The sequence below is a fragment of the Psammomys obesus genome, unplaced genomic scaffold (genome assembly GCF_907164565.1).
Source record: "Psammomys obesus unplaced genomic scaffold, mPsaObe1.curated_primary_1811, whole genome shotgun sequence".
Taxonomy (NCBI): domain Eukaryota; kingdom Metazoa; phylum Chordata; class Mammalia; order Rodentia; family Muridae; genus Psammomys; species Psammomys obesus.
This window is the reverse complement of record NW_026596143.1, coordinates 1,862,116-1,883,527: the sequence shown is the minus strand read 5'-3', so window position 1 is coordinate 1,883,527 and position 21,412 is coordinate 1,862,116. Positions and strand designations below refer to the sequence as shown.

At 41.3% G+C, this 21,412-nt stretch overlaps 1 protein-coding gene across 1 annotated transcript in view; it reads right to left on the bottom strand.

The window, feature by feature from the left end:
• Positions 1 to 4,843: 4,843 nt before the first annotated feature.
• The window catches only part of Eri1 (exoribonuclease 1), a 21,053-nt gene continuing 4,484 nt past the window's right edge, over positions 4,844 to 21,412 (bottom strand). The window contains exons 3-7 of the mRNA XM_055593505.1: positions 19,610 to 19,820; positions 19,441 to 19,524; positions 17,310 to 17,419; positions 10,912 to 11,026; positions 4,844 to 7,677 (exon numbers count right to left, since the gene is read on the bottom strand). Coding sequence (XP_055449480.1) covers positions 7,435 to 7,677; positions 10,912 to 11,026; positions 17,310 to 17,419; positions 19,441 to 19,524; positions 19,610 to 19,820 — 763 coding nt within the window. The 3' untranslated portion in view covers positions 4,844 to 7,434. The remainder of the gene's footprint in view (positions 7,678 to 10,911; positions 11,027 to 17,309; positions 17,420 to 19,440; positions 19,525 to 19,609; positions 19,821 to 21,412) is intronic.

The window sequence follows — 21,412 nt, the reverse complement described above, 5'->3', positions numbered from 1 at the left end:
ATATGTACTCTTACACACTCAGCCATTTCTCCAGCCCCTCTCTACGCATTTTCTATGCATACAAATAATAGAATTAATTTCTATAGCATCTAGAGTCCATCAGACACGAAGAATGATGACTGTTTTGAAATGTGAGCAGTTATTTGTTTGTTTGTTTGTTTGTTTGTTTGTTTAATTTATTGACAGGGTTTCTCTGTGTAGCCTTGGCTGTCCTGGACTTGCTTTGTAGACCAGGCTGGCCTCAAACTCAGAAAGATCCTCCTGCTTCTGCCTCCCCGAGTGCTGGGATTACAGGTGTGTGCCACCGTGCCCCAGCAAATATGAGTGTTTATATTCTATCTACTGATAGTGTCAAACTTGGGCAATTGAATGTGCTTTAAATGTGCAACAGAACCAGGTGTGGTGGCATATGCCTTTAATCCCATCACTAAAGAGACAGAGGCTGGTGGATGGATTTCCAGAGAGTACAAGGCCAGTCTGATCTACCTAACAAGCTCCAGTCAGCCAGGGCTGCATAGCGAGACTCTGTCTCAAAAAACTTGAACAAAACAAACAACAACAACAACAACAACAACAACAAAAAATGCAATTGAGTAAGTTTACTTCTAAAACTTTTTTTTGAAAAAGTATTTATGCAAACTGAAAATGGTTGAAGGATTCTTGCTCTGTTACACAAGGTAAGCAATGAATGTCCTTTTCAAAGTCAAAGAATACTTGGAGAGTTTTAAATGCACAGACAGACTAGGAATGATCAGCATTCGTTTGCTTTTTCTGGCACCTAGAGGAAAAACAAGGTATTGATAGGAATTAAATATTTTTGATTCAGGACTCATAGGAACAAGAAAATAGAAACTCTCTCCAGGCACTCACTCTTTCTTCACAGTAATCAGGATTTAAGCCACACACCCTTTCCAGTTCAAGAAGAGAAACAGGCCTTACGGAATGCATTTCACCATGCCTGTTTTCAATTACACATCGTATGTTAGAGTCTGAGGATGCAATACACAAGAACCTACATAGAAGAAATAGTGAACATGAACCTTGGCAGCACCAACCAAAGGCCAGGTGGGCAGAGAAGACACCATCAAAGTCAGGGCAGCTCCTGAGGAAGCCAGTTCTTAAAAGCTCAAAGCCAGCTCTTAAAAGCCACAAGCAAGAGACCAAGCTTGATGGACTACTTTCTGGGGACAAAAGGAGGAGAGCATCGTGTGACACACATAAGGTGGGGATGGTGATTAGCCCAGGGCAGACGCCTGCCATCAAAACTGGAAAATGTCAGAAACCGCAGTGGGGCGTTTAAATGCCAGGAGTTTCTTTTGCCTTGAGAGAAATGTAAGCTTCTGAGACAGAAGCGCAAAGCATTCTTTCAGAGACTTAGGAGGAACAGGGAGGGTCGGACAGTGTCTCCTAGTTAGCTTCAGCTGTCAGCTTGACATAGCCCAGTTATCTGAAGGAGTGTCAGTGGGGAAAATGGCTGCATCAGATTGGCCTGTGGCTGGCTCTGAGGCGCTTCCTTGATTGGCAACTGATGGAGGAGGGCGCAGCCCACTGTGGGTGGTACTACCACTAAGCAGCTTTCCTCACACTTCCTTGCTTGAGCTCCAAGTTGATTTTGCCCAAGGTAATTATCACAGCAGCAGAGATACGAAACTAGAACACAGCACTATGGTTTGAAAGTATAGCTCATGTCTCAGAAAACCAAAAATTCCTGTGTTGATGTTGTTGAGCCTTTGGGAGGTAACTGAGGTCAGATGAGGTCATAGGGGTGGCCCTCATGATGGAACTAGTACCTTTATGGGTAGAGAGACTGAAGCCGGTGTGCTCTTAATTTTTTTGCCACCGTTTTCTCTACATCATGCTAACATTGCAGAAGGCCCTTACCAAAAGTACCACCTAGGCCTTCCCAGCCATCAAAATAGGGAGAAGCCAACCTGTTCCTTATAAAGGCTCAGTGTGTGGTACTCTGTGGCAGCATCACAAAGTGGACTAACGTAGCGACCATTAAATTCACCAATGGTTGAGGATGTGCCAAGAATGCATGGTAGAGCAGGGGAGACAAGACCAAGAATCCTAATAGCATGTGAAGCTGTCTCACTGACAAAGACAAATCAACGAAGAAAAGAGACCCAAGTTCAAGAGTAGCAGGCCAGTGCAGGTCAGCAAGCAAGAACAGCCCTCTGCTGTGACCAATGTCACACAGCAAGCTTGTAAGAGTTATGTTGTTCTCTTCATCAAACAGGAAGGAACTTGTATCTAGAATTGTTACTAACAATAGAACATGACTTTGGATTGGTCAGTATTCACCCAACGAACAAAAAGAACAAAACCACCCCCCTAAAGTGACTTAGCTGAGGATACTCCCTTGCAGATGTAAAAGCAGATATGTAATGCTTCTGAGTCCCCATTTGCTCACCCAAGCCTTGACACACAATCCTGAGAAGTAACTGTTAGTTGCTGAATCCAAAGGTCCTGCACTTACAGCTTCAATGAACCAGACCGAAAACAAGGTTTAAAGGTCCAGCCGTGTGCTGGAGACACGGCTCAGCAACTAAGAATAATTGCTGTTCTTGTAGAGGACTCGGGTTCAGTTCCTAGCACCCACACAGCAACTCACAAGCATCTGTAACTCCAGTTCCAGGTAATCTAATGCCCACTTCTGGCCTGAGCGCACTCCAACACACACATAAAAAACACATCTTTAAGAAAGAAATGTACCTGTGCTGAAGCATTTTCTGCCAATACTACGTATAGCTACTTTCATAGCATTCACCTGAGAGTTTAGAAGACATCTAGAGGTAACAGTAGAGTATATGAAAACTACAGGCTCTATGCCACTATGACAGCAGAGCACACAGAACTGTGGCATCATGACAATTAGGTATCCACAGGTGGCAGGCAACACAGTACCCTATCCCCCAATCCCAAGCTTAAGGCTTTTAGTGTCATAGTAGACAGATATTAACACTCCTGCAGTCTTGCCTGGCCCAGACATCCATTACAAACTTGAACTCGGTGCTAAAGGCAGAACTCCCTCCCCTAGCTGGGGTTCCCTGATCTCTGCCTTTTTCTGCAAAGTGTCTTTAGACACAGACTCCCCTAGCCACACTTGATATATGGCCTCTAACACAGCTCCCTACTAGCTCTTCCTTCCCTGTGTCTATGTTAATTAAGTACTGGCATTCTACTTTTATGATAGGTGCGTGCTGTATGATGCAAATCAAGCATACTTGAAGTGGCTCGTTCCAACCAATTATGTTCACCTATTCTTGTAGCCCCCACCCACTCCCCTAGAGGATATATTATTAGCCTTTGTTCTCCGAGATTAAAGCTGAACTAGCCTGCAGCTGTTCCGGAGGTGTGTGTTCCCTGTGCAGTTCTCACCCATAGCTGGCGAGGTTTCCAGAGTGCATATCCGCCTCTGCTGCTGTAGAACAAAAAAACAAAAAACAAAAAACAAAAAACACAGAACGCAGGCAAATCACTGTGAATGGGAGCTTGCCCAGAGCTTTATTTACAAGATCAAAATTTTATTTCAGAGAACACCCATGCTATAAGTCACATCACAGGCGTGGTAGCACTTACCTGTAATCCCAGCACTGAAGAATTTGAAGGCATTCCAGACTACACAGACACTCTGTCAAAAGCATATGTGCATGCATACACACACACACACACACACACACACACACACACACACACACACACAGTGCTCTTTTGATCCTAGCTTGCCACTTGGCTACCAGATCTGGTTTGTGGTTAGTTTGCTGATCCCTGCTCCGGTGTGAGCTTGATGCTGTGTGGGGGTAGGAGTATGGACAAGAAGATACTTAATGGGACCACTTGTTTATCAACACCAGAATCAACTAGGCATGCAAAGCATGTCAACACAGGTTCCATGATGGCAGAACTCAGTCTTCTCCACAGAACCTCAGAAAGTCTTCTGGAAGACATGACATACTCTCCACAGACTTCACAGAGGCCACGGGGTCAGCTCACGTCTGATGTGGGTGACCTTGCTGCTGGTCACTTATGATCCCTCTCTCTCCAGAAATCTTACTTCCCTTCTGCTCCAAGTTATTCTTCACATTTATGCTTGTAAGAACTCAGAGCCAGGCACAGTGGTGCACACCTGTAATCCCAGCACTCAGAGAGTGCAGAGGCAGGCGGATCTCTGAGAATCCAGGTCAGCCAAGGCTACACAGGGAAACCCTGTCTAGAAACAAAACAATACGAATTCAGTAAGGATTGAAAAAAAAAAAAAAGGAAAAAAATTCAGGAAGATGAACTACATGTTCCTTTACCTTTTAAGAAATTATCATTTAAATACGCAGGTTTTCATCAATTTACTAAAGTACCATGTTAGCATGACTCCCATGGTTTGTCATGTTCACCCAGCTGAGAAAATCTATCCCTACAGCAGGACAAGCAGGTCTCTATAGGCTAAAAGAAAGAAAAAAGCAAGTCAGAAAAAGCTTTCTTTGGGGCTGCAGATGGCTCAGGGTTGACTGACTTCTCTTGCATGGATTCAGGTTCCCAACACCCATGTCAGCTGCTACCAACCACCTGTAACTCCAGTTCCAAAGCATCTGACACCCTTCGGCCTCCACAGAGGTCCAAGGCACACAGCGCACATAAACTTACATAGTGTGGCACACACACGTAAAAAAGAATCTTTTTTTTAAAAGAGAAAACCACTTCTCCATTTTTTTTCTTGATCCAGTCGAAGGAGGGAGAAGTGGAGAGTAAGAAAATAAAAAAACTTCAGTCAGTGTCAGTATTTAATACAAACAGGAAAGACAAAATCAGACAAAATATAGCTGAGTATATATACCATTGGTGTGGACTTGAAAATAATACAAGGAAAAAAAAATCTCCATGTGTCCAAGCAAGTAAAAGGAAAGCAAGGAAATGATCATGGCTTCTGGCGACTAAGGTGAAAATTAAGTAACTTAATTAATTATTATTAGTGTAGTGTATTATAGCAGTAACAAGATCAAATATCTTCATACACAATGGCAGCCATTCTTCAGCATTTTCCTTCTAAGAATTACCTGATTCTATAAACGTCATCTCGCAGAAGACCAAATGAAATCAGGGGGGCCTGGCAGACTCAAAAAGTGACTAAACATAATACTTAGTAGAGCCAAAAGAAATCTTAAAAACTTGCATTGTTGAATTTTAAAATTTTTATTTATTTATTTATTATTTTTTTGAGACAGGGTTTCTCTGTGTAGCCTGGCTATCCTAAGCACTCTGTAGACCAGGCTGGCCTTAATCTAAAAGTCTGCTTCTGCCTCCCAAGTTCTGGGATTAAAGGCTTATGTCACTACCACCCAGCATTATTAAAATTCTTAAAAAAAAAAGGGGGGGGGGAGTACTTGCTTAACTGTCAGGAAGAAATTTAAACATCCTGATTAAAAACAAAACACAAAAAAAAAAACCAAAAAAAAAAAAAAAATTAAAAAACCTGGAAGGCGTTAGTATTTCCTACTATTCTCCAGTTTTCCAACTGTAGTTTCAGCTATTCAGTAGCAACTACGCAATCAGGTGACAAGCAATTATTTTTCTAGGGCATGAACCTGCCCCTATGTCAACATGGCTTATGTGGGAAAATCACCTGAAGAGTAAGCAGTAAGCCTGGTGAGTGGGCCTCCTGGCAGCTGTCACTTGTAATGATGTGCTATTTTCCATCCCTCTGCTTCTAAGCAGAAGCTCACTGGCTCAAGAAATCCACAAGCCTGTAGTAAATTCTCATGCCACTTAAGGATATTAACTATCTTTTCTCCTACGCACAGGGTTGGAAAACATTACGAAATCTTGATTAACCACAGAAATAATGGGGCATCACAATCATTATTAAAGGTTAACAAACAAACAAACAACAACAAAAAACAAGCAACATTGATGACTTACTTCATGAAAAGCTTGAGAGGGGTTTTAATACAAAAGTCCACACTTTTAGCCTTTAGATAGTTTTGCATCATTATCTCCAAAGTACAGCTTGATTTTAGAAACAGTAAATATTTTCCAATATATTGGTCACTCACTAAGACAAGCCAGGTACTTTACTAACTATAGCACAAGACATTTAACCTCACAGCACCAAACAAACGTCAGTGTTCATTGTGAGCTGTAGGTCAGTCTCAAAGTGGGGCAAATTCACATTCACAATGGAGAGTGAAGCCAATGAACAAAACTTCAAAAACACCCACTGACTTGTACATTACAGCTTTCATAATTTCATTCTTATTTTCTACTGACACTTTTTGGAGTCAGGGTGGCTTCAGAGTCACCTTTGCTTTATGTCCGAGTACTGGAATTATTTGTGTGTGCCACCAGGCTGGCTCTTGTAATTCATCAGTCTCATCAGGAACTAGACTTCTAACTAGACCCTATAACTTATGACAAGGTTTCCAGTTATGAGATGAAACTGGCAGATGTGTCCTCGTATACTTTATGACATCTTGCTCACCTGTTGTGGATGCCCACGTGTGTGTATGTGTGGGTGAATTCTAGTGGTGTGCATGCAGAGGGTCATAGGCTATCCTTGAGTTGATTCTCTCAGTCCAGCAAACTAGACTGTCAAGCTTGGTGGTGGGGACCTTTAGAAACCACTACCTGGCCTGCATGTATGCAGAAAATGTGCCAAAAATATCTGAATTTGCTACTCACAAGCACTACCCTGAATGGACCAGACGTGCGATACACAGGACAACTGTCCCCGCCACCGTCTCGGGTTCTTGGTTTGCCTCCAGGTGGTGCTGGCTGAGCAACTCACCCACATGCTTCGTAGTGAGGCCTACTGTAGTTGTGTCTACACCAACCTGTAGACTTTTGCTCTCGTCATTATTCTATCAACAATACAACCATTTGTTTGTAGGTTATACACAAACATTACGCCATTTTAAGTACAGAACTTAAACACTTGTAGAATCTGTTACCTACATGGCATTCCTGGAATACAACCTTCAACCATAACCCCTCAACTTCACTCACAAACTTAAAAAATTAAAAGGACCATGTTTTAGATAAAATTCAATGGGAATATAAATACTACCTTTTAACTCTTTCCTCATTTCCAAAGCCAAATTTAATTTAATGGTGGTAATATAGAAATTCATTTCAGATTTCAATTATCAGTAAAGACATGACATTCAAGGAATGAAGCAGTAAGACTTCTCATTTTAAAACCGAAGGAACACAACTTGGACATCTTATAAAATTCAGTTCTAAGCAGGAATGGTTACTGTGTAACAAATACTGCTCATATCAAAAGTGCTGGTGGCAAAGAATTCCTACAAAATGTTTGCATATGTACTCATCTAGCTGAAATTGTAGTAAGCTTGTAAATGTTTAAGGTGCTTGAAGGTTGCACTAACTCAGAGTCATTCATCTACTTTTTCTTTGTAGCAACTGATCCAGAGAAAAATGCAGTTACTTTCTACTATGTGGCATCTGTGGAGCTGGGGCGCCCTCTATTGGTAAGGAAGAGGACACGCTCATCAATTGTCCTCCATGTAGTCTTTCATTGATTCGGAGTTCACATCCATCCTGCAGCATACGAACTGCTATTCTAGCAATGTTCTTAGAGTCATCAAGACCACTGTGAGGCCGCCCATCATAATCCATTCCTAATTTTTCAAGCATTATGGTCAGTTTGGTTTGGCTTCTGGGAACCTGAAAAACAAACAGCCTAGTAAGTAATTTAGCTACTCTGAACATTTAAATTGAAAAAAAAAAAAAAAAAAAATCGTAAGCTGGCACCCCTATTCTAGTTTTCCCTGAGAAAAGCAATTTAGCTAAGACACAACACAAAAGCTTTAAGAGCAATTATGAATATGCTCAAGAACCTTAACAAGGAAATGAGTAAATGGCTGAATGAAGACCAGGAAAACAAGCAGTTGAATGATATAATAAAAATAATCCAAGACATCAAAATAGAATCTAAAAGAAGAACAGAATGACTAAAGAAAAGTCAATGTCAGGTATAGTGGAACGTGACTTTTAATCCCAACGGTCTGGAGGCAGAGGCAGGTAGATCTATCTCTGTGAGTTCAAGGCCCGCCTGGTCTACAAAGTGAGTTCCTAGACAGCCAGAGCTATATTAGTAAGATCCTGACTCTGAAAGACCAAAGGAAAAAATACATAAAATTTGAAATGAAAAGCTCAGTAAGTCAAAATAAAAAGCTCAGGGGAAAAGCCGAAGTAGAAGAGAGAATTTCAGGTCATAATGTCATAGTAAAAAGAAAAGCTAATCAAAGAAAATAACAAATTAAAACAGAACAACAAAAACAAAACAAAACAAAAAAACCCAAAGAAACAAAAAACTCAGACACAAAACATCGAGGAAATTGGGAATGGGAGATTATGAAAAGAGCAAACCTACAAGTAATAGGTGCAAAGAAAGAAGAATAAACATAGGTCAAAGGCACAGAAAACATTTTAAACAGAATCTCTGAAGATTTTCCTAAGAGATACCCAACAGGTTCAAAAGGCATACAAAACACCGAATACACTGGACCAGAAAAGAAACTCCCCATGGCACTTGAGTAACTGAAACACTTCAATGTACAGAACAAGGAAAGAATACTGAAAGCTGCAGGGGGAAAAGAGCAAGTCACATATGAACGGGTCCACTAGATTAACATTTGACTTCTCAATGGAAACCGAAAGCCAGAGCACTCAGACTGATGTACACGCGCTGAGAGAGCACATGCCCAGGACAGACTACCAAACCCTGTGAAACCATCAATGACAATAGCTGGGGAAAGAATCATATTTCATGGACATAAGTGTGGGCCAGCGTGCCCTTAGGCTAGAGAGCTGGATGCCCATCTTCCAGTTCTAACTAAGGTATTGACCAGTGGGGAATGAATTAAACATGGGTGATGTTGAGTAGGTGTAGTGGAAAAGGAAGAACTTTCCAGCAAGCTTTGCCCAAATCAATTCTCAATGATCTAGGGTGATGAGTTGCTGTTTTCTGATTCAAAATAGTAAAGAAGGTGAGTGAGGGCATCACTGAGGCAAGGGTGACTGAATTTACATGGGCTGGAGCCGAGTCATGCCTCACCTTTTGGTTCTGAATTTTCTGTAACACTAAAAAAAAGTTTTTTTTAATTCCTAAAATGTGACAAGAAAACTACAAAAAAACAGAAAAATCATAAAGTTTCTGGTAAACTAACAAGGCAGAAGAACAGAAGAAGCCCTTTGGAAAGCTGTCCTTGTGTTACCTAGCAGTGTCACTGATGCACATAGCCTGTGACCACCAGTTCCAACGCCAGGTTTATACCCCAAGGAAGTGAATACATAAAGGTACCAAAAGACGTATTTAAGAGTGTTTATAGCAGCACTGTCCAGAAGAACACTAAACTAGAACAAATAAACCAACAAATAACACTCCCTGCCTTGCCCTGCGGCTGCCAAATGTATTTTTAATAAAGTGTTTTAAGAAAAAGTACTTAAAAAAAAATCGAATTACTAGCTAGGCAGGGAGGCACATGCCTGTAATCCCAGCAATTGAAGAGGCAGAGGCAGGTGGATCTCTGTAAGTTTGAGGCCAGCCTGCTCTACAAAGTAAGTCCAGGACAGCCAAGGCTACACAGAGAAACCCTGTCTCAAAAAAAAAAAAAAAAAAAAAAAATCAAAGTACTTTAGGACACACTTTTCCAAAAGATGTAAAAGGAGAAAGATGATGACACAGATTATGAGACATGACAGAAAGCAAAGAAAACGCTCAAGTTAAAATTATAAGATTAATGGCTCTAAGACAGTAATCCTGAGAGCCACAGACTATTTTGAGTTCTGAGAAGTGTCACAGTTTGGTGAGTAAAAGAGACTTTCTGCCAGCCAGGGGTGGTGCACAGGCCTCCGCAAGAGTTCTAGCTCAGCATAAGCTACGTAGGCAGTGAGCTCCTGCCTCCTAATGATACAAAGAGCAATCAATAGAGACAGGTTTTGTGAGTAGTCTCCATAGTCACCAGCCATAAGCATCGAACAACGACTGACTATAAAGATGCAGAGTGGGATGGGCATTCTGGGACAAAAGTGTTAATAGAGCTGAAGCATCCTTCACTGTAGGAACTCAGAGGTATGTCACAAGAAAAATTCAAATATGGCATAAGCACGAACAAGCAACTGAAAAAGTACAAAGGTAAATATGTGAAGAAACAGCTTTTTAAAGTTAAAAAAATTATTTTAGAACAAGAACCAGTTCTGATGAGAACTGTGACAGGAAATGTACATTTCTCCACATCTTAAAGTATTACTTTAAAAGTTATACTACTCATGAATGTTAAGTATGATCAAAATAAAGTTAAAAATGAGTGGAGACAGCTTGGGCATACAGTGCTTGCCCAGAAGACATGAGGCCCTGGGTTCAATTCCTCGTACCACACAAAACCAAAATGAAATAAAATCCCATAGCATTTGTTCCACAAGCAATCTATGTATGCATCTCTGCCCGTTAAAGGTAATGCATTACATGAGAATATAAGACAGGGAGGGGACTGTACTTCTAATCTGAACAAAAGCGAGATTGTAACACCTAAGAATTAGATGGCTTCTTTCATGTGAAAAACACCTTAAAAAAAAAAAAAACAAACAAAAAAACCTGCCGGGGACAGAGGGATGGCTCAGCTGTTAAGAGCACTTGTTGCTCTTGCACCCAGGATGGGTTCCCAGCACCCATCCTGTGGTAGTCCACAACCATCTCTAATTCCAGTGGATCTGACACCATCTTCTCCTCTATGGGCAGGAGATGTACAGATGCTGCACATAAATACACAGGCAAAACACTGGTTCACATAAAAAAAAACCTAAAAAAATTTAATACCTATACAAAATCACAGCAGAATACATATGCAAAATAGAGGACACATGATAAACAGTATCATAAAAGGTAAAACTTTTTACCTTATAAAAGTTTCCGTATGACTTTCGAATATTGATCCACTTCTTGGCAAAAGGAGGGTACTTGAGTCTGCTGAGTTGGCACTGGATGTTTAAGAACTTACTCATATCCCAGGAACTTAAGAAAAGAGAAAAGTGTTAAAAGCAAATGCTACATATTATTACTACAAACAATATTTTAAGTGGTTCTGTTTGTGCTTTACTAACATTAACTTTCTCATATTCACACAAAATACCAAGTTTAGGAGGTTAACCCTGATTGCTAGAAAATACTTTTAAGCTTTAGAAAGAAAAAAAACTGCAGTGTTTTCTTCACAAACTAACTCTTACTAGGCTTATCTTGATTGCTTTTGTGATTCTGATTCTTGGCCAACCTTCCACCTTGCTGAGCTCTTCTGTGTAATTGCTGGGATTACATGTTAGATCAAATTTACCTGCTCTCACTGTTAAGGTCAGTGCTACAGGCGCACTGCAAGATCCTTAATCCTGCTGCACACAGACCAGCCAAGTGACAAAGTGAGAGCCCCTGTCTCAAACTAAAGCCAAACCAGGTTCAGTAGTGTGCAACATGGAGATTGGGTTAATTCGAATGTGGCTTTTCAAAACAGAAGCAACTGGAATCGTCAGGAGGAAATTTTACAACACCTCCCCTCAGCTACTATAAAATGAAAAACAGCTGCCCCCTGGGATCCTACTGTTAGTATTTTGGAACACGACCTGCTCCTGGGTTACCCAGCAACCTATGATGTCATCATGTGTTGCCAGCCAGGTGGCCACACCTGGAAGGCGTGGTTACCTTGCCCCTTAAAGGGCTAACCCTGACAAGTGGTCTCTCTCTCTCTCTTACACTCTTACTCTCTCTCTTTTACACTTTTACATTCTCTCTCTCTCTCTCTCTCTTGGGGCGCCCCCCCTTGCCCCTTCCCTTTTCTCTCTCTCCCCACGTCCTGCTCCCCCCTCCCTCCTAATAAACTTCTTGCAGAGAATATCGGTTTAACCAGCCTCAGGATTTTTAACATTGGTGCATTGGCTAGGATTGGGCTCTCCTAGCTTTGCTAGGAACCCTTCCGGACTCCGGACAGAACAGTTACAACCGATTTTCTCTGCTCTATGCCCAAAAACTGAGCCTCAGCGTAAAGCATCAGCTTGCTCGGAACCCCTGGGGCCATGGCTACTGTGCTGCTCTCTCCGTCCTCTCTGATTTCCCAGGCTTTGGTCCCTGTCCTGTGGTGGGTGCCCACGCTCCAATCCGGCACTGTGGCCAGGGCTGAGAGTCACTCCTGCCGCAGTGGCTCTGGCGGCCCTGCCCCAGCTTGGATCTCTGTGCTGTCTGCAGTGGTGAGGTTTGGTAAGAGGGTAGGTGCTCTACCAGGGTCCCCTGGGGGGAGGTGAGCCAAAAGGGATGGTGTGTGCTTGCTATTCCAGCACAGACCCTGGGAAATTCACACGCTCTAAAATCAACCTTAAAAGCTTGGCATGCTGCACTGGGTAGGACAGTTCTAAAAAACCAGCACAGTTGGGGAACTTCTAAATTTCCCGCGAGATCCCCATCAGATGCCAAGTTGGTCCTGGGAGGAAGTGGGCGTAGGAAAAGCTTAACCATTCACTTAACAACATGGCTCGGGGGCCATCTTAGGTTCAGGCAGAGGCCCCGCCTCCTGCGCACCCTACCAGGCAGCCTTCTCTCCACGCACTTCTCCCCTCCCCAAGCTGCCTTCCTTTTGCTTCTAGCCCCATGCTTTCTTCTAAGAGGCGTTTCCCAAGCTTTAAGAAAAAAATAAAATTAAAATATTTTCTTCCTGATTTCTATACACTTTACTCTTATGCTTTCAATTCCTTATCTAATGCCTTATATAATTTATATAATTTTCTCATTGGGTTTGCATTTATAAGTCTTAATCATAATTAACTGTTTATCTTATCTTTTAGACTAGGCCACAACAATGAGCCTCATTTCAAGTTGGTGTAGATTTTTATAGAAATTCAAAGTTACATTTTACTGTCTAATAATTCAACCCTGCTTCAAAATAAATTTTATATAATAATAAAATTTCAAAGTTATAAATATCTATTCAAATTAAGTTGGTTTATGTGTTGCTCAAATATAATTTTAAGATTGCTTTATACTGTTCTGCTCAGGGGTTCATCATTACATACAAATTGCTTACCAATATTCTAAATTAAGCTCTATTAATTTTAGAGGTATTTATTTATGTAAAACCTGGGTCAATTTAATACATCTCTACTATCAAAGGGTTAAAATATACTTGGTTAATTTTAAATTTGGTTTATACTGTTCTGCTAAATTGTTGGTTTTAAACTTATAGCTCAAGGGTTTGTTATTATGTACAAGTTGTTTACCAATATTCTAAATTAAGACCTATTAATTTTAGAGGTATTTATTTATGTTAAAACTGGGTTAATTTACAGTATCTCTGCCATCAAAAGGTTAATATAAGCTTGGTCTTGTTCTCCTAAAATGATGTTATTAATCTGTAGTATAGCCTTAGACTATTATAAGCTTTAAACTTTTATATATTAAATCATGCAAAAACTCTTATGCTCTCACTTTAATAAATTATATTCATGACTTTTAAGGTCCTAACTTAGGAAGGCCAAAACCTAAAGTCCTAATATTTAATGGTTAACAAATGCAGGTTAATAGTCATTTCATGCATACATATTTATAGTCCTGCAGATGCAAACATGGTCTCACTGCAATTTTTAATAAACAGCTGAGGATGGTCGTTGATTCACCATATAGGAGTTGGTAAAAATAGTGAGCCGCCCCAAAGGGCTCTAGCCCTAGCTGCATTCTGAAGCTGCTGGTGTTCCCGCAAAAATGCAAGAAGTCTGCATAGCCAAAAGTCCGTTCTGCCAGGTGACATTTTCAAATGCAGCCAAGTGGATGCTGGTCCCGCTGCTGACATGCTAAAGCTGGCTGCTGGCAAACTGGGCTCTGGAAGTCAAAATGCTCCCAAGCAGGCTTGTCCTCTGTGCCCAGCCATGGAAGTTCAACCAGCACAAGAGCTATAGACACTTCCAGCCTTCTAGCTCGTTGGCCTGGCGGAGGACGAATGGCTCCTTGACTTTGCAACCTCCACAGCTCTCGCACAGGTCTGTTTTTGACCTCAGAATGAGGTCCCATGGACATATTGCCAACTTCTGTGTTGGGAGACTTCAGGTGCCTTCCCAGTCCTCTTTATATGCAGGAGACCAGGCCTTAAGCCTAAGTCCTAGAGCTGCTATTTTCAGGCCTAGACACAGTCCAGACTCAAGAAACAGGCCTAAATGAAACCTTTTACTATTCCTTTAGCTAAAGGACAATAAATGTTCATAGCAGTCTCAACCACGTCTCATGATAAATAACTAAATACAAAGGTCCCTGTCAAAAGACATATTTGAGAGATGCCTTAAGGTTAATTAATACAAGTTATACGTATTGAGAGTCTTAAAAAGCGTCTTAAGGTTGGTAAACGTAAGTTATACATGTTTGAGAGTCTAAAAATGTGTCTTAAGGTTGGTAATGCAACTTATAAATGTTTGAGGGTCTAAAAAATGTTTTAAGGATAGTAAATAAAGTTATAAAGGTTACAAGGTCTAAGGTGATTTAAGGTATCTTAAATAGGTAAAAAGGCTTAATGTTTCCTCCTGTTGTTATGCTACTGTTGTACTGACTGTCCAGAGTAGGTAAAAAGGCTTAATATTTCCTCCTGTTATGTTACTGTTGTATTGACTGTCCAGAGTTTTGACCTTTATCAACAGGGCTCTAATTTATTAATCTGACTCTGATACAAAAAAACATTCCACTATACCACATACTATTATGGTTCTAAGCTCAAGATTGTAAGTCTCCATAATGTGTATGCTTATACTAAAAGTTAAGATCAAGTGAGTTTCCCTTTTACTTCATAAAAGGCTTTTGCCTTTTCAGAGCTCACCTTAAAAAATACTTATGCTATTAACACAAATATGTATGTCTACTGCCTTTTTCTACAATGCACAGTACAATTGTAATACATGTCTAAAGTTTTATCTCCTTAAAACTTAAAAGTAATTCTTGTAAGCTGCAGAAAGTCCACCTAAATCCACCTCTCAGGTCAATTGGACTCCTCTCAGATAAGTACTGTTCCTGTTTGCTCTCCCAAAAGTTTTCAGTGTATACCTACAGGATTTTCTCCATAGCCTACTCAATTTTATCTTTTGCCTATATATGTTTTTCAGTGTCCGGCCAGACACAGATGTTTCCTATAGTCACAACAGTGCCAAAGCAGCTACAGGTGTTCAACTCTGACCTCACGGACTCCCAACAAGCTGCAGGTGTTCAGCTCTGACCTCACAGACTTCCAACAAGCTGGACCTGCACCTTCCCTCCCAGCCATGGATGTTCTCACAGACCCTGGAAAGCATCAAAACAGCCTATTCTTCCTGAACTTGACCAACATTTCAGCCTTTTGACCTCCCTACAGCGCCCCCAGTGTCAGCAGGAAGTGGCCAGAAGAGAATCTACGCCCGTTATTCACTTGTTGTTAACAAAAGGCTGAAATGGTGTGCTTCAGGACCAGGACAAGCAGCTCCAGGTTCTCCCAGAGTTCCGCAGCCCCTACCTGCTGCCTTGCAAGGCTGGCAACTCTATTGACAACCCTCTACCCTAAATTTTCTACGGCAGAGGCTTCCCTTACTCTTGACCTTGCACTCTGACCATTTTGTTGCTATAATTCTCTCTCTCAAACCCTTGCATGACAACCGAGAGCTGCTTCCAATGAGCCTAAATTTATATACTTTAACTTACCTTATAAAAAGCAGCCCAAGCTCCCCATTTTTTAATTATAGAAAAAGGGAGGAATGTTAGTTATTTTGGAACACAACCTGCTCCTGGGTTACCCAGCAACCTATGATGTCATCATGTGTTGCCAGCCAGGTGGCCACACCTGGGAGGCGTGGTTACCTTGCCCCTTAAAGGGCCCACCCCGACACTCTCTTTCTTTCTCTTACACTCTTACTCTCTCTCTCTTACACCCTTACATTCTCTCTCTCCCTCTCTCTCCTGGGGCGCCCCCTCGACCCTTCCCTTTTCTCTCTCTCTCCCCATGTCCTGCTCCCCCTCCCTCCTAATAAACTTCTTGCAGAGAATATCGGTTAACCAGCCTCATGATTTTTAACACCTACTGCTTCTCACCAACTGTGAGCAGACTGCCTCAAGTATTTCTGGAGGCATCAGCTACTAATTTTGCTACTGCTCTAATTAAAAAACAAAACAATCAAACAAAAAACAAAAACCATCATACCAATTTTCACAGATCTGTCCCGGGCTTTAAGATTCTAAAGAACCGCCTCTAACGAGACATGAAGAAGCGACCGTCAATGTTAGCAGGAGTTCTGCCATGTTTAAAATCAGTAAGATTTCGAGAGCCCTGTCAACATTCTTTCAAGTTTCTAAAGCCGATGATGAGCTGGCATGCTCCATGTGCTCCTCCCGTCGTGTGTGCAGACCTCTAACCCTTCTGTATGAGCAGAGCTCTCACATGGGAAACACCACCACAGCATCAGCCACAACAGCAGCTGCTTATGGTCTTCCTTCACCTTTAATGGCTCTGTGGCACAGTGACTTTGGAACAATGAATATAATCCTTCTTTCAACCCTTCAGACTTTCCTATGTACACTTTCATTTTTCCTCTTCTTTTTTCAGGGAGAGGGCCTAAGTAGATTTTTGAGAGAAGGTCTCAAAATATAGCCCGGGCTTGCCTCAAATTCACTATGTAGGCTGACCTCAAATCCCTGATCCTTCTGCCTCTTAACTCTCAAGTGGGGGGATTACAGATGAGTGTTGACATCCAGTTCTATTTCCCTTTCCATTTAACAGGGAAGTCTGGGCTTGGCACTATAGGAAGTGTTACAGAAGACTATGGGGAAATAAAATGGGGTAATAAAATGAAAGGAATCCAACTTTCTTACAAAAAGATCACCCATCAGAGTTAAGTCAGAACACTGGACACATGGTTACAAGCAAACGCATAGTGGGCACAAGGTCACAAGCAAATGCCACAGTGGACACATGGTCACAAGCAAATGCCATGGTGGACACAGAGTCACAAGCAAATGGCATGATGAAAACTGGGATACAGACAAGCTGCTTCAGCACAGCACAGGAATATGGATCATATTGGGTCTCTGGTCATAGATTTGATGTGATAGTGGCTTTCCCTCCTTTGGTCTGTCCTGAGAATTCAAACTTTAACTAGAGAAAGAATGTGAGGAAAAAAATAGACACTCTTTCCGGAGGAGTGACTCCTGGGGAGCTTTAGAAAGTAGTAACAAATACTTAGTAGACATTCTAGAAGTTAAACAATTAAGAGCCTCTTTGTTGTTAAAAAGGATTTTAAAAGTACTTCCTACTCACCCATCTGTTAATATGCAGTATTTGTACTTAGTTCCTAATTCCTTTGACTTCATCCATTCAATTACTTTTCTCAGGACCTGAGGGAAAGCATCAGCTCTGTCTACCTGATCCTGAAGACAGAAAAGGAGAATGAGATTAGGGCAATTACTGCTGGTAGCCCTTCAACACACCAGACATAAACCGGAGGGAAACAGTGTATGAACTGTTTAACTTTCTGTAATTTCTATGACTTAGATCTACTTGCCCCCTAAATGTTTACCTGAGACAATTAAGATATCATTTTATAGCCAAGACTTAGGGATGGCTTTCAATTGAGTATACAATTCTCCCAAATTTAAGACAGAAGAAAGTCCTGGTTTTGTCACCTTGACACAAATCACCTGGGAAGAATGAACCCCAAGAAGGAACTGCCTGGATCAGACTAGCCTGTGGGGGAAGTGTCTTAACTGCAGATGCAGAACAGCCAGCGCCACTGGGGGCAGAACCATCCCTAGGCAGGTGGCTAGGGACCCTGCTGAGTAATTAAGCCAGCTGAGCATGAACCAGAGAGGAAATTAGTGAGTAAGGCAGTGAGCAAAATTCCTCCTGAGTCTGCTTCCATTCCTGACCTGCATTCCATCACAATGATGGGCTATGATCTGAAAGTATAAGCTGAAATAAACCCTTTCCTCCCAAGTTGCTTTTGGTTGTGGGGTTTATTATGGCAGTGGAGAGCAAACTAGAGCAAAGATCAACCCCAGTGGCTCTCTTTGTGGTAAACTGATTCTTTAGACAACAGGCAAATCTTCATCTAAGCTACAGCTCCTAAGAGTTCTCCCCATCTCAAATCTCACACTTGCCCACACTACACTATGCTACAGCAGTGTGTATGGCACAACATACCACACTGCCATGGGGCTGGACTTTCTAAAATGTTAATCTGACACATTGCATGTCCCTTATACTTGCCCTCAGGAGCACCAGAACCCTTTATGATTTGCTTGCTTCTGCCCAGCTCAAACATTCTGAAGAGCCCATAGATTTGAGCCATCCTGAACTACATTGAGCTCTGCCCAGTCCTTCCTTTTGCCCATTTTCTTATCAAGATTCAGCCCAAGTTCATCAAAATAAAGACGTATCTCAGGGCAGCCTTTCCTTCTAAGATTAATATAAGCCCTCTGTAGGAATATCAACACAACCTAATAAAGTACTGACGTGTCACCCTTCTTACCCAAACTGTGACTACTTTCTTATTCCCTCTGGTCTCCTGACTTACAGACAACTGAAGCAGAAACTGACTAGACTTGACATATACAGTGGGCCCTAAACTTTGTGTGGAGAGAGTGAACAAACTAATGAAGGAACCAAATAAATTAACAAAGGCCTGTACATTAAAACATAAGCAAAACCCATAGATTAACCACCAACTGTGAACAGACACATTTTAAAGCCTATCAGTGAGTATAGCACATGACACTTATCCTAGCGCTCCATTTACAACTGAAATACTAGTGGCATCATTACAACTTTAGGGGGCAGGTAACAAAAATGTTACCAAGCGTAGAGCTAGCTCTTTGGCTTTGACTGTTGTTTCTGAGGTGAGGGTCTGCCAGTGCTGCCCAAGCTAATCTCAGACATCTGTGTTCAAGACTGCCTCTCACCTCAGAATTGTGCTTCTACTCCCTTAGCATGTGAGACTATGCACACAGTGCTGCACCAGCTCTAAGGCTTTTGGTAAAAAAAAAAAAAAAAAAAGTCTTTACCATTGTTATATTTTATTATGTTTTTTTAACAATTCCGTTTTAATTCTATGTGTATGGGTATTTTCATGTGTACTCTGTGTGTGCTCGGTGCCCAGAAGAGGGCACTGGATCCTGGGTCTACAGTGAACCTCCACACGTGTGCTTGGAATCAAACCCACATAGTCTATCAAAACAGCCAGTGCTCTGAACCACTGAACCATCTCTACAGCCCCTTTTGTTGTTGTGGTGGTTTTAATTACAGTATGTTAAGACTTTTGCCAAGCAAGAAAAACAGCACATTAAATTGCTTATAAGAATATTTTTTAAACTACCCACAAAGTAAATCAGTGATTTAAGGATTTCCAATTTGAAATAAACAACCACCAAAACTAATAGAAATTAAAACATACCTGAGTAATTCCAGTAAGGCTGATGCAGAAATCTGAAAGCTGCGCATTGACCTCTGGCCTCACATACTGCTGAAACGTATCTTCCTGCAGGGGAAGGACAGAAGCGAAAGTGCTTTAAGTGAGTACAGTGACAGACATGCACAACAAATACAGCCACTGCAGAACTTACGATTTCTAAGGTGTGTGTATTCAAGAGAACAACAGGAAACTCAATAATTTCATGTATGAACTCAGCTGGATTTCCCTCTTCACAAGTAGCTTCAAAGTCAATAATACAAATGTAGTCATAGTAACTGTCCACACAACTGCTTTCTTTCAGCATCAGCTTCTGCTTCTTGTAATAGTTCTTCAGTCGCTTCTTTAGGACATCCTTGACTCCTCTACAAAACATACAGTTAAGTAAATGTTACAGTCAAGGTCACAACTCCTGACTGCTGGTACTGGGTTACACAGCTGCAGCCACAGCATAACTAACAAATGCTAGCTAAAACAAATGTGAGAAAAGGAAAACTCAAAGCCAAGATAGCAAAGAGCTAATAAAAACAAAACATTTAACATGATAAAATCTTCCTGCAAAGACAAGTGTTTTCGTCACTTGTATTGAAATACCTAGTATTTCAAGCTATATCCTTGCACGCACACAGCACTGCCCTATGTGTTAAGACACAGATGATATAAAAACTGAAGCTAACAGGACAAGCTGTAATGCTGGGTAAAAAATTCAGATGAATTGAAAACACTGCACTCTTTCTTCTGGATTAAAGGGTTAGACGACTACAAAAAAAAAAGATCTTAAGGGTATGAAAGTATTATGGCTCTAAAATTGAATGTAGCTACTTAGAAAATAATTGAGAGAACACTACAATACTCAGTAAGAGTCTGACTAAACCTAGGTTGCTCGATTTCTCAGTCATATCGCCAATCAGTGACTTAAAACTTCCATGTTTTAAGTAGTTTTCCTTTCTAAACTACCACTGAAGCACGGAATAAGAATCCAACCTATGAAAACGATAATCCAAATTATGAAAAAGATAGTCAACCAGTTGATTGTTTTAAGACAAAATATTTTAGTTTGTTTGTTTTTTTTTCTTTTTTCTTTTGGTCTCGAGACAGGGTCTCACTATGTAACCCTGGCTGTCCTGGAACTATGTAGACCAGCCTGGCCTTACACCTGGAGGTCCTCCTGTTTCTGCAGTCTACTGAGTGCTGGGATTGAAGGTGTCCCTTCATGCCCAGTATTTTAGTGTTTTCTTTACACATTATCAAAACCTAGAAATGTCCCTCAGTCCCTCAATCCTTTCCATATTAATATACTGAGTCACCTGTGAGATGTGACCACTTTAAATTATTTTTATTTTTTTTCTCATTTCACTTATTTATTGTTTCACTAAAGAAATGACAGTGCAAACATGATGGTGGCACAAACACTGAACTAGCTGCCCAAGGTAAAGCCTCTCCCCCTAACATCAGCCTTGCCCCTCCATATCAAAACACCATGTTTCCCAGCTCTATCTCCCCACGCTCTCTGAACCAGGCTGTCCTCAATCTACTACAGCTTCTCTTAGCTTCTTGGACTGTGGCAGAGGCCAGCATTACCACAGCCTGAAGTGCACTGCTTCACCTCACTTAACAACTGAGCGTGAAGCTGGGTAGTGGTGGCACACACCTTGAATCCCAGCAAGGCATGTGAATGTCTGTGGGACTGAAGCCAGCCTGATTTACAGAGCGAGCTCCAGGACAGCCAGGGTTATGTTGAGAGACCATCTTGAAAAAAAAAATAAAAAATAAAAATAAAACAAAAAAGATGTGGGCATTAATTCAATCTCCTGTGTAAGTAATCACCAGTGGCTTCCTTCTGTCACAAGGTAAAAGCAGACTTCAGCAAAGAGTTCCTTCACTTTGCCTCTACTTATCATTTTGGTATCACTGTCAAACATTGCTTCTCCCCACAGCACACTGCTACACCATAAGC